General features: G+C 30.4%; 3 protein-coding genes across 7 annotated transcripts in view; 2 read left to right on the forward strand and 1 right to left on the reverse strand.

Moving 5' to 3' along the window:
- LOC139094114 (protein qui-1) overlaps positions 1–16748 on the reverse strand; it is a 91309-nt gene that overhangs the window by 62693 nt on the left and 11868 nt on the right. For 4 of the 5 annotated variants that reach the window (XR_011544751.1, XM_070645040.1, XM_070645039.1 and 1 more), the window contains exon 3: positions 1193–1212. The gene's annotated coding sequence lies outside the window, so the exon portion shown is untranslated. Of the gene's footprint in view, positions 1–1192; positions 1213–9453; positions 9713–16748 lie in introns of those variants that run through there. The other variant, XM_070645041.1, reaches the window with a different exon arrangement.
- Positions 10527–11805, forward strand: LOC139094131 (trypsin 3A1-like). The gene is made up of 6 exons (XM_070645064.1): positions 10527–10716; positions 10779–11049; positions 11106–11214; positions 11270–11373; positions 11440–11575; positions 11632–11805. The coding sequence occupies exons 1-6, from the start codon at positions 10659–10661 to the stop codon at positions 11689–11691; spliced, it is 738 nt and encodes a 245-aa protein (XP_070501165.1). The 5' UTR covers positions 10527–10658; the 3' UTR covers positions 11692–11805.
- Positions 12271–13502, forward strand: LOC139094095 (trypsin alpha-3-like). Its single transcript, XM_070645009.1, has 5 exons — positions 12271–12667; positions 12729–12837; positions 12901–12977; positions 13047–13212; positions 13267–13502. Exons 1-5 carry the CDS (start codon positions 12582–12584, stop codon positions 13324–13326), a joined length of 498 nt encoding a protein of 165 aa, XP_070501110.1. The 5' UTR covers positions 12271–12581; the 3' UTR covers positions 13327–13502.

The raw sequence follows: 16748 nt of genomic DNA on the forward strand, positions 1-16748 counted from the left end.
GGACAAAAATAGACATCAACTAGATATTAATGTATTTTGTCTAGATAAGCAGTTCTTAAGGATATTCTAAGATATATTACATTGGAATTAGATTAATTGGAGTCAGTGAAGAAGCGTCTAATGCAGTATCAGCATAAAAATTCCAACTTTTCTTCTTGTGCATCAACATTGTTGTTTATTTTTTGCCACATTCTATGTCGGATATGGAATATGTATAAAAAATATTGAAACATCAATATGCTTGACAATATTTCAAAATGAAAACTTTTACATTGTATTTGTGGACTATAACAAGGGTAAGAAATAATGGAATTGATGTGTTTTGAGTATAGACAAGCTGAGACAAAGATGTGAAGGGTAAGAAATCTATTCCGCAGAATTGAAGTTTGGATTACATCCCTTGTGTTGTAGTTCCATTTCTCTATTCATTTCCTTGGAATGATAAACTGAATATAATGCTTTTGTATTATTTCAAACATGAATCGAACGATGAGAAAATAGAAAAAAATTTCATCTACCATTTACCCATAACTTTTGCATCATCTCCTATCTATGTTCCCAATTTTTCTGCTTCCTCAATCGATTTAAAAAGAATGAGAGAAAATTTTCGACAAATAGAATGGAAAAGAATTGTTTATCTAGAATATTGTGAATAAATATATGCGCATAAATAAGATTTACATTGAAAATATAATATAAACATTATCGCGACAGACTTTTTGACAAGATTACCCAGCATCTTCTTTCAATACTTCCACATGAATGCGTTAAGAAGGAGAAAGTTTTCAATTGATAAATAAATTCATTTCGGTGACTATATGAGTCAACGTACGTAAGGAGTACAATGACAAATGAGTTGTGCATGACTAGAAATGTGAATCATTTTAATCAATTAATTAAATTCCTTATCAATTGCTCATCAAACTATACATCGTGAAATAATCTGAAATTGAATTGACATTAATACTTGATAAATTACATTGTATAATAAAAATCTTGTGGGGAAACTTTTCCAACAGAATTGCTTTATCATATCGATTTCATTACTTCTAATGCCTTTGATACCAAACATAAACTTAAGCACATACGAAAAAAATTGAATTGAATATTTTAGAGCATATTTTGATGCTAGATGAGAATTGTAAGCTCATTCACTTTGTACCTTATTATATGACTTATGATGAATACATACCTTCTCATACAACAGTTGCTCTGTAACGAGAAAAATGAAAGAAATCATTAAATATTATGTCACTTTTCAAGAAATTTACAAATTACAAAAATATGAATTTTTTAGCTTGTAGATACTCAAATATCAAAGATTTTTCTTAAAATTGGAAATCTTCTTGATGTTTTCTACGAAAATAAGAAATAACAAAGTTAAATTGCAGAAAAGAATTCCTTCATTTCATGGTTTTTACATCAACAATCAACTGATTACTCAAAAACTCGAAAGAGTATGAATGGAATAATGAAACAAGCGGAATTGTGTGAATGCTCACCAACAAAAAAAAAGTTGGAAACAACCTAACGATAAGCAATTCAGTTTAGTATTGAACTTTTTCCTTATTCCTTCGTATCACGATGAAAATTTTCTTTTCATTCTTGTTGCTTTGAGCGGAATATAAGTATAAGATTCCTTTAGACAGGATTCTTCACAAAAGTACGAACATTGAATTTGTTAGAATTCCTAAAGAAAGGAAGGAGGTAAAATTTACCTCAATTTAATTTTCCGTACCCCATGTATAGCTGTGGTTTCTTTCATATTTAAGTGAAAGCTTTATAAAAGGATTTTACTCATAAAAATATTTTAGGGACTTTAGTTGGAAGCAGGTGTGTAGGCAAATTTTCTATATTTAGATGTATGGTAAACATTTCGTAAAAATCCATGCTTGAGTTGACTTTTATTCAGGAAATATTACATTCTATTAAACTATGTACATAGTCAAGTATCAAGTAGGTGTAAGGATACATATCCCGCCAATTCATGTTGAATCGCTATTAAATATTGATAAATATTCAATAAAGGAGGCAACCTTAATGTATTCATATACAAGACAACTTTATAATAGACATTACAGAAAGTGACTCCTTTAAAAGTATAATCAGCATAGAAACACATTTCAAAATAAGTTTATTGAAAAGACATTTCCCGTTCCCACAAAAAATATACGACGATACGATTTTCATGTTATCTCCTTTGAAATTTCATCTCGTTTGCATTCAATTCAGTGTCCCATTTCAATAAACTACACCAGTTTTCTTTATGTTACTTTTTAAGAGACTGGAAGAGAAAATTTATATACAAATGAAGTTAAGGCAGTATAAAAGGGACATAAGAAACTAGAACAAAAAAAAGGGTTTGTCAATTTTGCCCCCATTGTCATTGTGTTTTCGATTCACATTAGTTTTGTTGTCCTCTCAATATTCATTCAGAACAAGAGGAAGTCATTCTTTCCTTTGTGCTTCTCTTTCGTTTTATACATGAGTGAATGTGAATCGAACTTTATCATTGATTTTAAATTATATATATATTATGCATGCTCTGGAAATAATATTATGCACGAAATATCATCGTTATGCTTAGATGGACGACACAAAAGATCTACAAAGTCTTTTGTTGGACTTAATAATTCAATCTTCCTTTTAAACTAATTTTTTTATCATCATTATTTGAATATGTCTAATGCTGTTGTTGACAATAAAAAGAAAATCTTAAAACCAAATTTGTATTCATGAGTTCTTCCATGATTGATAAACTCTTGAAAAGCCAAAAGCTCTCGAAAAGCTTCATAAAATAAAATTCTTCATCTTATCGATGAAAATTCACTAAATTATTCCTTCTCTTTCTATATATACATCTATATATATATCCGAAATGTATCAGCTTTCATAAGTTTGTGTGAGAAAAAAAATGTCTTCTTGCTTATAATAGCATTGACTCACTCCACAAACATCCCTCTTGACTCTATCTCGTTTACGCTCTTTCATTATGTTACACATCGATTCATATCAATATATGCAAATGAGTGATTTTACTGTATTAAGTTGACTGCCTATATATTCATTTAGAGTATATTTGTACAAAAGGGATCTTGAACCGAAAGTATTAAGAAGCGTTATTACATAGCATGTAAATTTTATTTATGTATTACTTTATCGATTGAATCATGCTCATTGAAATATAAAGTTTCAATTTTTTTGTCTTTTAATGTTGGAAGAAAGGAAATTAAAAAATCATTGGAATAAATCACTAATGCACTTTAAAGTTTGTTATAATTTTTTGCAATTTTCTCTTCTCACGTATATTAAAGAAATGTGAACCAGTATATTAAGCTTCTGAATTCGTTTGGAATTCAATGAGCTATCAAAGTGCTATATATCATTGATGGGCAACTTGTGTGACGCGGCACCAGTCAAAAATGTTTGGAAATGCGATGAACTGCATGCCGTGAGCGATTTAAGTCGAGGCTAACCACCAAGGTGTGCCATCGAAAAATAAAAGGTTGCTTTCCACTGCTGTATATATTGTAGTAAAATTAATTATTTTTCATGAAATTTTATTCCAATAAAAAGAGTTGGGAAGGAAAAGATTGCAAGAGCAAGAGACAGATTTGTTAATTCATAGTGATAAGACATGAACATTGAAACTTTTTCTTATTTCTTTTCTATTTCTTGAGCATCTTTGTACCCAATGTCTTAAGAATAACATCCCAATTTTCCTTCACAAGTATGTTTTTCCTTAAAAGAAAATATCTGATGACAGAACCATAATGTATGACAAAATTTCCAAAGTGCTGATTGTGCTTCGAACATCATTTCGAGTATCAATTTTGTTGAGCATATGTCACAAAATAAAATGATAGTCCTGAGTCATAAAACTGCTGATGCTTGCATTTTTATCAATTTAATTTTATTTGTTTCTTCCAATGAACTATAATTTTCTTATAGAGGAGCATCTCTGTGTTGAGTTGTGATGGGAAAATGGAAAACTCATGTAAATGGATTGCATTATTGATGAAGCAATTTAATATTATTGAACCTAGTCTTGTTATAAAGTGGAATGGATACTTTGAATGTTGCAAAGTAAATTTATAGGTAGAAATTTGTTTGCATTGAAATTAAATTAATTTATAAATCTTGTTCCTACATAGATATTTACTTTAAAACTTAAATTTCTTATGCAAGCAGATTATAAGCAATTTTGAGATTCAACTAAAAATTAATAATCTTGAACTTTTAATCAAATTTAACTTAATAGTTTGATTTTAAATGTACTGGAAAATTAGGCAAATATAGTCAAGTGCAACACCATGCAACATAAATGAATTTAGGGCTCAGGCTAACCTCTTTTATTAACGCCAAATGGAAGCCGTCCATTTTTAGCAGCCATATTGACGTTAAACGGAGATGGCTTTCATTTGGTATTGAAAGAGGTTTAGAGGAGCCTTAAAAGCTCAGTGACGAAGCTTTCTTCATTTATGTTGCTCGGGAATCAAGTGGAACAACCCTTAAGCTTTGAAATTATACGATTCTCGAATCATGTCAGAAAATTAATCATAAGTTCAGTTCTCAATTTATTTCATAACTCCCAGCAAATGAATTCGCAGCACGAGAAACTTTTCCTTCATCTCTACTTCTTGAATTGTGATAGTACTAATAAAGATTGAGAAAAAAAATTTAAATTCAATTTAATGTTAACAAAAAGAACTGTAATATGGAGATAGAAACTAGAGTGATGTAATATATAAGTTCATCATTATGTTGGAAATGAATATGGAATTAATTTAAAATTGTTCCTTTCTCTCTCTCACTTGCTTTATTTTATAGCTTAACAAAATGATAATTGAATATTCAGTTTTTCCAGCTTGACATCTTTATCATTCATTCATTTACAGAGCACTGTTAATGGAATAAATTAACACAACTTATTTCTTCCTCATACTGGTACTAGATTTAGTTGTAGATGTAGAAATTTTGAACTTTTTATGTTCCCAAAATAAGGATAAATTAAAATGGTTGTGAATTTTAAGAAGGCAAAAATTCAATTCCATTTTATAAAGTGAGGTAAAGTATATCACTCATTTCCATTATGCGACGTGCTTTATTATGAGAAAGATCATAAACATCAAGTCAAAGAGACCTCAGACTCGATGGTAGACATGAACTTTGTATACAAAAGCTTCATTTTTTATTTATGAGAGAATAATAAATGGACGGAAAACTTCCTCTCGATGCCCAACTTAAAAGAATTTCTGGGATTTTATTTTCATTATCTTCACAGTATTCGCCATAAATTTAATTAAAATTCCTTTCAAGTACTTCCATCCCTGCCATTTTTCTCTTGGGATTTTACCTCCTCTAAGACACCCACTTTTCTTTTCTTTCGTTTTACTTAAACCTCTCTTCGAAATTAAAGTCAACAAAATCTGTAAATTCTTCATTCTCTTCAACATACACACCTGTTTGAAAATACTTTGAGCAAAGAACAGAAATGCTAATAATTTAGGAGTTAATTCTCTTTTTATTGCCTAACTTTGGACCATTTTTAACTCATTTATGGGTTTTAAAATTAATTTGTTTTCTTAACTCAAATACAGGATTGAATTGATAGCTTAAAAAATGGCTACATTCAACAATGAATTCATTTTTGTCAGTACGAAACTAAAATTCTCGTAGATAAATCTGAAGTTACTGTTTAATAGGGTTCGCTTGGACGAGCTTTTAAGTACAGTTGAAAACTGCAAGAAATGCAAGCCAGCGGTTCTTGGCGGAAGCCTATTTTTCAATACGCTCCCGAACAGAATAATGTGTTATGTCACAGTATTAACGATAGGCCACGAAAGTGTCCCGACGGCCTCGTGCCGCTCGAGATTCAGAAAGTTTCTTCTTCCATGGTAAAAAATTAAGGAAGTCACTAAAATTAGATTTATACATAATTTGATGAATGGATTTTTTGCACATCTGAGCATATAATTTAATATTAGAAAAATACACACGGAATATTCGACCATAAAAATCATTTTAACCTTCACGCATACCTTTATATTGATTATTTATTTATCACTGACTAAAGTCAGCACACCAGATTGCGTGCATACAGGCGTATTTACGTCAAATATGCTTTTTATGTCGACTAACAAGAGCTTAATTTTCTTCCTATTTCTTGCTTCTTTTCTTTTCTATTTCATCTGCTGTTTTACATTAAGACGAATGAGGAAATCAAGTACAAACGTTCGCATTCATTAGCACACTAGTGAACTAATATCTTAAGAAAAATATTCAATTTTAAAACAAATTATTTTAGGAACCTTCTTCAAAATAGGATTTTGAATATAAATGAGGAAAACTTTGTGACAGACAGACATTGGTATTGTATAGCAAAACCTCATTTGTTGAACAATTTCCCACAATAAGAAGAAAAAATATGTTCATGGTTTGGGAAGGAGAAATAAAGCTTCCTATCTACTATGCGTAAAATTGATCGATTCAAATGCCAAATCTAATCAAATATTTATGTCTCGTCAATTTCATGCTAACAATATAAATATACGCAAAGCATTGCTCTCTCCTTGAAAAGGTATAGAAAAGAAATAAAGGAGGCGTAAGGCATCAAGGATATTAAGAATTAACAATATTACTGTTGCTATTTTTTTACCCAACATTCTCGTTTCATTAGTCAGAATAAGAAGAAACAAAAGAGGATGGAAATTGAACGTGTAAAATTAAATGAAGCTTTTCATTCCTTCCAATTTTCGTAACTTCCCTTGAGTTGAATCTCGAGTACAGATAAAGATCAAGAATTTGTAAGATAATCAAGAAATCTTCAATCGCCATGAGATAAATTTGTGGAATTTTAACAAAATCTTTTAATATCAGATTTAAATTGTCTATTATTCGCGTGTTAATGCACGTGCTGAGTCTCTCTTTAAAGATGTGTGTATCAAGCACTGCCAAATTTATTGACTAATTTATTTTGTTTGACATTTCAATTTGAAATTGATGTCTAAAAACATGAAACTGATGATAATGGAAGTAAAAGCATGATAAAATCATGAAAAGGAAATAGAATGGAAAACAACAGCTGAATATTATTGACAAGATGAAATCACAAATAATATTTTCCTTTTTGATGTTTTCTTTTCATCTTTACATTAATATATTTGTTTGTGTTTTCTTCATGCACGGCATGTCAAGTATGAATAAAATAATGGAATAATTTTAACTGCTTCAAATGCTATCAATAAAGAGTTTTATATGTATACCAGGAAGCTTATTTCACATAAATATGTCCTCAGATCATTTATCAAATAGCTAAATAAAAAAAAAGTTTGATAAGAACAGAATAATTCAATTTATATCCAATATATCAAGGGTAATATTGATGTGGAAGTGAATTATATCGTCAATTATCGTGATTGATATGAAAAATACAATAACTAGCAGTCATTGAGTAAAAAATCGATCGACTCTCATGTATAAATTAACAGTCGTTATCAGATAAGGCTTGATGATTTCATGCAAAAAAAAAGCTCAAGTGCTGTATAAGAATTCATATTAATTATTATGTGAATTGGGATTCTAGACACTTGTATAATCATGCACAGGAAAAGTTTCTTGAGATTTATTCCATTTCCTTACTGCATTATATTCTATTCACGTCTGCTTGCTTTATTTTTCAATCCAATTGAAACTAAAAGTGCTCCCCAATGCGTAATTTTTCCTATACTTGAGAAGAAAGTGTGAATTAATGTGAAATCATTTTTAAAAGTCACAAAAGTTTTATACAATTTTTTTTTCTCGCTCGAGATGTGATAAGGAACACGTTCAGAAGAAAAGCTGTTTTGGGGAAGGGATGAAAAATTTGTGATTTTTCATTTCAACAGTAAGGAATGAGAAAATTTTATTAGTAAACGTTTTTTGTGGTTTTTCCATTTCCCAAAGATTTATTTTAAATAATAAAATTCACATATTTACACGCGAACGTGTGAAGGCATAAAAGAATAAGAGCAACCACAATTTTGCGGCTTTTTTTCTCCTAACGCAATAAAGTAAAGTCTTTAATAACATTTTGTGACTAAATTTCGTTTATTAATTAACAAAAACACGATCCATGCGATTAGATAGACGATTATGGTGTTTTAATTGTTATTTTCTCTCGTTTCTTTACTTTTCCTAATTTTTATATTAATACATAATTGACTATTTAATGTGGAACAAAAACGTCTGTCGAGAATACAGATAATAAGGGTTTAACGTTGTATTAAAATTTCAGGAAATGATCCTAATGAATGAGAAATCTCATCATACACAACATACATACTTTAAAACATATTATTAATTAACATTCCCTAACAGGCATAGAGCATGCTCTCGAGAACTTGATCGACATAAATTGTCAGGTTTAGCATACTTGTGAGCATGCTCTCAGCTTGTTTTGCTCTTGAGAGCTTACTTTTTGTCTTTTAGTAATATCCTTAATGTAGAATTAATATAATATATTCTCTACAACGATGACTGCAGCCTTATTACCTCATATTACTAATTATTAAATAAATATATTATATTGACTGGATTCATTGATAAAATTATTATGAATCATTATGAATATTGGGGTATCTTTGGATATATTTATCATTAGATAACATTAAAATAGCTACGGGGTCGTTCACTTATTACGTAGCATGAAAAATCGACTTTTTGACCACTCCATTGATTACTGTCAGTATCCTTCAAAGGGAGACTGTGAACTGAGTTTTGCCTACATATGACTCGAAAAAGGACAACTGGAAAAATATCTCCAGCCCAGTCTCAAACATATAAACGGTCGCTGTTGCAAAAGTTATGTACTGGAGTCTTAAACTATTCCACCACCGAGCCACTTCCGTTTCAAAATATCCTCCGTTTCAAAAGAATAAAATTGTTGCTTGCAACGTAATGAAATCTCCACCACGTCCTCCCTAACAGCGTTACAAATTAGGTAAATGACCCCTTGATGTATTGAATGAATGCAAATAAGAATAGCTTTATCTCAATTCGATAATACAGATTACAAAAAATCACCTGATTCTATTATTATAAAATATGAATTCATGCTTAACTTTCTATAAGAAACCCTCTAATACTTGATTCCCTAATATGGCATTTTTGATGAAAATGTTCAGATTCAATTTCTTTAGATGGCTTTAAACTGAGTAACAATCAGAATTACAGCCAAAATTATTAAAATTAATGTTCCTTTATATTCATACGAGGAGGTAGGTTAGTTAAGACGAGGATGTAAGAAGAAGAAAAATTAATCAATAAAATTAATTAGTTAATTGTGATGAGAATAATCATCATTTCAGAATGAGGCTCTATCTTACAACAATAGAATTTTTATTAACCAAGGAGAATGCTTTTGCTAATGAATTAAGGATTTTTACAGCTACATTAATGTCTAGCATCACTAACCATCCGCAAACGCTTTACAGCAATTATGAAATTTATTTTTTTCTTCTTTATCTTCTTCCGGGTTGAATTCCTTTAGTTTACGCTTTATACTTTCCAAATTATTATGGTATGGAACGTGTTACACAAGGCAAAGTTTTTTCAGCATTAAATAATTTTCCATTTTTGCAAATTGAGCATTATTGTCTTCATACTTTTTTCAACTTTTCTCAATTAATTACAGTCAAGCCACTAAAACTTATGATTAAAAATTTTACGTATTTCAACTTTCTATGGCCAATTTCTAACTTTAACTAACAATGTTCACCTAAAAAAATCGTTGTAGATTCACATTTATTTGCCTTTTACGCTTAAGTGTTTGTTTACTTCAGCAAATTATCAAAACACGTGGAAAATTTATCAAATGATCCCATCAAAAAAAAAAGATAATAGCCTCTATGTCTCATAAAAAAAGTTGTTGATTGTTTATTGTAAAGTCTCACAACATTTATTATCTTATCAATTATGTAAAGGTTGGTTATAGGTTTTGATAAAACATCAAATCTTGATTGAATTTACGGAGAAATTTGTAATCAATAAAAACGTTTGTTTATTTTACTAGCGTGACTCAGTGTATATTTATAGGGTTTCCCAAAGTCTCGATAATTTGTGGAGACCTAGTTCGAGACATCGACATCGGGTATCCTTTCATAACTAGTTTTCTCATATATCATTAGAAAGACCTCATGGTGAACCTTTTATTTTCCACGACACACTTTGTTGGTAAAACTCAATCGAAATCGCACACAGCATTCGGCTCATGGCATTTCCAAAACAATTATGTAGCACACTAATCTGCGATGACACATAGGTTGCCCACCGCTATTTTAAAATGTTTAAAAAATTATGAATTGACGACAAAATCATCGATAATCATAATTATGTACATAGTATACATGCGTAAGTGAGTGAATCCGAGTATATATCTTAAATTTTAATTGATTACAAGCATGCGTAAGCAACGAGCATGCGTCAGAAATGAGTAGCGTAAGTGTAAAGTTCACAGTTTTGCTCTAGTATCATTGCTGCATACATATTTAGTTTTTCGTACTAGCTAATACAATTGTTTATCAACATTCCTGTAAAGCTTAAAAAACCTAATTTTCGTGATAAGGATTAAGTATAAAACGTGAAAATAATTCCAAAGAAATTTAGTTTTACCTATAAAAATGCCTCGTCTAGTTTTAACTGTGATAATTTTTTATTTAGGATTTTGTTCCTCATATAGTAAGTAATGGGCTATATTGCTGTAAAAACAGAGTGAAAATTATATTTTTTTATTGAACTAGAATGGGAAGGCAGAATTTTACAAGGAAGTGCCGCCCAATTACGTCAAATACCATATGCAGCATCTATTCGCCGTGTAGGGACATTAGGGCATGTCGGTGGAGGAACACTAATAAGTGATGCATGGGTTATAACAGCCAAATCAGTAACATCATTATTTCTGAGACCTGCTGATTTAGCTGTTGCACTTGGAATTTTAAACACTGCAAATACAATTGTTGCTCCTGGCATGGTGTCCACTGCACAAGCAGTCTCTGAACACCCAGTCGAAAAGTATGCAGAATATTTTGAACCCATTTTGGTTTTTAATTTCTTAAACTTGTTTCTAGTCTTGCATTAGTTCGAATACCAGTTGTGGCATGTAATGCAGCTCGATTTGGAGTAATTACACCAATATTTTTAGAACCTAGAATTCAATCAGGATCCTTTGAAGCACTTGTAAGTACAAATGAAATCATTTAGAAATCAAAAAATTTACAAAACTTTTAATTAGGTTGCTGGTTGGGGCCCTACAGACGTCAACAAGGAACCCAACTCCTTATTAAGATTTTTAAAGATTACTACATTTACCTCATGCACTCCAACTAGCACTGTACGGTAAGCGTGAATATAAAAATTCTTTGAAATATTTTTGAAAATGTACGATTAATTTTGTATATCCAGAAATTCAATTGACCAACTTCAAGACTCTACAACAATATGTGCAGAAAATACAATGTGTACCACAGATGTTGGAGGTCCTTTAGTAACAACTACAGGTCTTGTTGGAGTCGCTTCATCTACCGAATGTGGTGGACTAGTAAGGTTTTTTAAAATTCCAAATAAATACAATTTCTTAATCTTCTACATCCTTAGGATACTTATGTGAGAATTCATGCATATCGAACCTGGATAAGTGCTATTTCAGGAGTTTAAAAAGTAATCCAACAATTGATAAGATTTATTGGCGCTATTAAATTTGTTATATATTATAATCGTGAAAAGACGTAAATTATTATATCTTTAATAAAACATTTTTTGATAAACTAATTACAGTAATCCATACTCAAATTAAATTAATACAATTTAAGATATATTAAATTCTACTCGAATCAATAATGTCAATCAGGAAATTTTTTATTTACAATTGGAGCTTACCTTATCAGAAATTTTATAAAACAGTAAACATAATATCCCATCAAGCGGGAAGAATAAAGTTTCAGTTTTTTGAATAGAATTTTCATGAAACTATAAGATTTTGCGCATGTATCGTCATAATTCCTAGAATCTAGAGTCTAGACCAACTAAACTGAACAAAATATATTTCTAAAAGTAGAAAAAGTTATACAGAAATTTCAAGCACATATACAGAACTTCAAATGAAGGAACTGTCGCCAAATATCTCTAAAATTTTATTGCCTTTAATCTTTTGATAAGGAAACAGTATAAATAAAGGAAATTTTGCAGAAAGTGCTCAGTTATTATTAAAATGTTTCGCTTACTTTTAATTGCAATAGCTTTTTCGTTAGCTGTTAGTGCTGCAAATGGTATTATATTAATAAATTTTAATGTATCTTCTATTGAAAATAATGTTTTGTGAGAAAATGTCTGCTGAACTCTAAATTTTTTATTTAGGATACGAAAGAGAACCAAGAATTATTAACGGAACAGTGGCTCAACTCCGTCAGTTTCCATATGCTTGTTCAATACGGCGAGTTAACACATTAAATCATGTTGGAGCAGGTTCCTTGATTAGTGATATTTGGGTTTTAACAGCAAGATCTGTAACTGCATTGTTTAATGCTCCTAATGAGTTAGCAGTAGCAATGGGAATTTTGAACTTTGGCGCAACTGTGGTATCTCCAGGATTAGTTTCTACATCTCAAATTATTACAAATCATCCAACTGTAAAGTAAGGATATTGAATTCCGAAAATATGCACAAACGTTTTTAATTTCTAAATTAATTTCTAGTCTTGCTGTTGTTCGAATTCCAGCTGTACTATGTAATGCTGCCCGTTTTGGAGTAATTTCACCGATATTTTTAGAATCGAGAGTCCAGGCCGTACCCACAGCTGTGCTTGTAAATACTTTTAGAAATAATTTTTTAAAAAAATTTGTAACGATTAAACTTGATTTAAATTAGGTTGCTGGATGGGGACCAATAACTGCAGATAAAGAACCAAATTCAGTATTAAGATTTATTAGAACTACAGTTGAAAGGTACAAAATCATTTAATAATATTTAAATTATTTTTTGTCAAAAATTTTCCCATTTTTTTTTTTATACAGCTCTTTTACACCTCCAGGAGATCCAGCTCCACCTCAAATTCCTTGTCCAAACCACAGTACTACGTTATGTACATGGAATATAATGTGCTCTACTGATGTAGGTGGTCCATTAGTAACTCCAGCCGGTTTAATTGGAGTTGCATCAACTACCGAATGTGGAGGATTGGTACCTTTCCTCATTAAATTTTTTATGTCGTAAATTGACTTATATTTTTTTTAGGATACATATTTAAGGATTTCAGCATATCGAGACTGGATTGCAGCTAACACTGGAGTGTGAGGGTTACAAATGTAACTTTTTAGTTTTTAACATCGCCTAGTGGACAAAAACATGTTAAAACAAGTTAAGCACAACTAGTTGATGCCCAGTTAATGACTAGTTCTAACGTATTTTTGTCAACTCGGGATCTCTTCTATTGTTTCTAAGAACTAATTAAAAATTAGAAATAAATATTTTTTAAAACGAAATTACCAATTTTCTGATAATTTTATGTGAACTTCCTCCACGCGTCAATTGTTTTTTAATTATCAACAAAATATTGAACATTATCGATTCCTTTATAGTACGATCAAATTAACGAAAACGCCTGTGTAGGCTGATAAAAGAAATGATTCACTTCTTGTTGACTTCTTGTGAAATGTTCATTCAATTTGAAAAATCAAATTTACTTTGCAAATAAAACGTAAGATTTTTAAAGTGATTCTTTAAATAAAGTTATCCCGACCAATTTATTCATGGCAGTCAATTTGTGCTAATACTCAGAACCAGTGGACTGTTTTTCATAGATTCCCTCACGGTCTACATTAAGCACTTCTTCAAAATAATTATTCGATCTACAAAGCTGTTCCACAAGGAATCAGGTTCAACTTTATTGAAGCTTGCATCCTTGCTTCATTTGGTCACTGGCATTCCAAGTGCGCTCTTGGATGTACCTAGGAACCAATTGGTTGCTTTGAAAAATGTGTGCCTATCGGGATATTTCTTTTAAAAAAATCATCGTTAATTAAATACGGCGAGGCAGAATTAAAAGATAAAAATATATTTCCAAACAGCAATTCTCAAAAAGTTCAAGGTCATTAAAATTCATCGAATTAAGCAACGAAGTGAAATGAAAAGACAAATTTTTAGAAAATTAAAATCTTTCCCAATTTGCGGTTTTTACGCCTCAATGAAATATAAAGTTTTAAAAGAAGATTATAATTGCGAAAATACGAGAAAAATGTTTGTTGGGAATGAAAGGAGCTTTAATTAAAATAAAATTCTCATCTCCGGCTCCTTTGTTCCGCTTTGTTTTTTGGGGATGAATAAAGAACTGGTTTTCCATTTTTGTATTTCATTATTTCATGCTGTTTGGTTTGTTATCCTTTTATTTCGGTTTATTTACGTATAAAAAGAATAACAGCAAACTTAGTATGAAGCAACTAGCTATTATTTTTCCTAAAAAGTACTAAGAAGATGTGGAGATGCGAGAAAGCACACCAACAGAACTAACTAATTATAGAGACATACAAATATTCAAGAGGATGAATAAATAGAGAAGGAGGGTACGGTGAGAAATAAACAAACAGCTTAACATTTGCACACGATGATGATGATGATGACAACAAGCAACGAGTATAAGCAGACTTTTTAATTAAAGGCTTTAATTGGAACCAACATTGTTTTTAATTGTAAAAAAAGAAGCAATTTAGGAGCACCATTTTCATTAAAAGACCGGGTTAATTATGGTAAATACAATTGTCGTTGTTATGTGTCATTGTTTGTGAGAAGCTCCTTCATGTATATTTTGAGTCCTGATGTAAATATTTCATAAATTAACGAAATAGGTAGAACATACACATGATCAATTATTTAAATGATACAAATCAATACAGTAAACTTAATGTCTGATGACAAATGTTGATTCGAATTGGGTTTAATGTCTAAGTTTTTGGAATTAAAATTAATACTAGGAAGAATTTTAAAATTAATATAAAATGAGGGTTTAAGCACTCAAATCAACATTCGTTCCTCCCTAGCTTTAAAAAATAAACAAAAAATTTTCCTAAAAAATTAGAAACTCGAAAAATTTTTGCCACATTTCCCGATCTGATATACAAACACACGTTCCTCAAACAAAACGGAAGTAAGCTGTTAATTTAAAAATTAAAACGAATACAAAAACAATGAACAATAGCTGGAAGGGAAATTCGGTTAGCAGTTGGAAATTCAGTCATGTTTGATGAAAAATTAATTTATTTTTAAAAATTCATATGCAAATGAATCATTTCAGGACAAGTGAACCAGGAAAATGAAATGTCAGAGTTTAATTATGTATGCACACTCCTCTTGTTAAGAACAGCTACCGAAACCATTAATTGGCAAAAGTGTATTAATTGAATTTTGTGGGACAGCCCCTTTTAAACGATGAAACATTTTTCACTATAGTCGACTTGATTTTTCTATACAACGAAATTCGAATCAACTTGGAAGATTTATTCCCGAACAGCACACTATGTTGGCTAGGGTACTGCGATGTCGCTTTATTTGTGAGACATTAGGTTGCCTTGACGGCAGCGTGTGGGCTGTTTTTCACCCATTTTTATTGCGAAAACTGCAGTTTGTCATATTGTGCAGCTCGGAGTATTAATCTTAGATAGAGCTTTTTAAAATATTGCCGTGAGAATGGAACTATGCCTCAAAAAACATTAACTTTGCTTCATTGAGGAAGGTGGACAAATTATAATTTTGGTCATGAGCTGTGGTTTTAATACTTCTGGAGCTATGCTGAGCATCATATTGCATTTTAAAGCATGGAAGCATGTTTTAATTAAAATTGAAATACTTATAGTCCTTAAGCATTCATTAAAAAAACAAAATCAATGACATTAATATATGAACATTGCAATCAATGCATACATTAATTATCGCTGGGAACCAAAAAAAAATTCATAAAAGTATCAAGTAAATATTTTTGTTTTAATTATTTCCTCTTTATTCATTGAAAAAAAGGAACGAGTAATTATATCAATAAATAAACATTTAAATATGTTTGCTGATGTTAATGATAATGATCCTTTCAATAATTCCAGCTCTTATTTATTTCCATACTTTTTGATTTTTTCCGACAAAATTATTGTAAATTATTTATTTTAACATATTCACAGCAGTTAGACCTACATGGAATCGTTCTTAAATGCCATCACAAATTGAGATTATCGTAAGTAGTCGTTCACTTATTACGTTGTGCAAAAAAAAGAATTTTCAAATTCCTTCCTCCCACTCCAATTTTGGTGCTATATTTCCATGCTTTACTGAAGCTGTTACAAAATCGTAGATCCCCCTCGTCCCGTAAAAAACTAACATAATAAGTAAACGCCCACCAATATTGAAAGTTCAACAGTTTTGTTCATCTAAATTTAAGGTATCAAAATTCATTGATACATAAATGTGAAAAATAATTAAATTTAATTGAAATGATACAAAATGGGGGAATTTCCACAACAAAAGACGCATTATACCTAAATACTTCTATTTCAGAAAACCAAAAAGCCTTCTTCTTAGAATTTTCTTTATTGTGTTCTTTTCATATTTGCAAGGTATTAATAAGGACAATGAATAATATTTTGCAGATTTAAAGATGGAGAAAGGCAGGCAGAGTTAACCTAACAGCAGACAAAAGCAGGAGATGAAAGTGACATGAAATAGGAGTAAAGCTTAAA

The sequence above is a fragment of the Chironomus tepperi genome, unplaced genomic scaffold (assembly GCF_022539635.2).
Source record: "Chironomus tepperi strain 1889 unplaced genomic scaffold, CSIRO-AGI_Ctep_v1 contig_349, whole genome shotgun sequence".
Classification (NCBI taxonomy): Eukaryota; Metazoa; Arthropoda; class Insecta; order Diptera; family Chironomidae; genus Chironomus; species Chironomus tepperi.

Excerpts from the sequence above, each read along its gene's own strand:
- LOC139094095 (XM_070645009.1), top strand. The coding sequence starts at position 12,582 with ATGGGAATTTTGAACTTTGGCGCAACTGTGGTATCTCCAGGATTAGTT. Across the intron at positions 12,838-12,900 it reads CCGTACCCACAGCTGTGCTT|GTTGCTGGATGGGGACCAAT; the intron begins GTAAATACTTTT and ends GATTTAAATTAG. Across the intron at positions 12,978-13,046 it reads ATTAGAACTACAGTTGAAAG|CTCTTTTACACCTCCAGGAG; the intron begins GTACAAAATCAT and ends TTTTTTATACAG.
- LOC139094131 (XM_070645064.1), top strand. The coding sequence starts at position 10,659 with ATGCCTCGTCTAGTTTTAACTGTGATAATTTTTTATTTAGGATTTTGT. Across the intron at positions 11,215-11,269 it reads CAGGATCCTTTGAAGCACTT|GTTGCTGGTTGGGGCCCTAC; the intron begins GTAAGTACAAAT and ends ACTTTTAATTAG. Across the intron at positions 11,576-11,631 it reads CTACCGAATGTGGTGGACTA|GATACTTATGTGAGAATTCA; the intron begins GTAAGGTTTTTT and ends CTACATCCTTAG.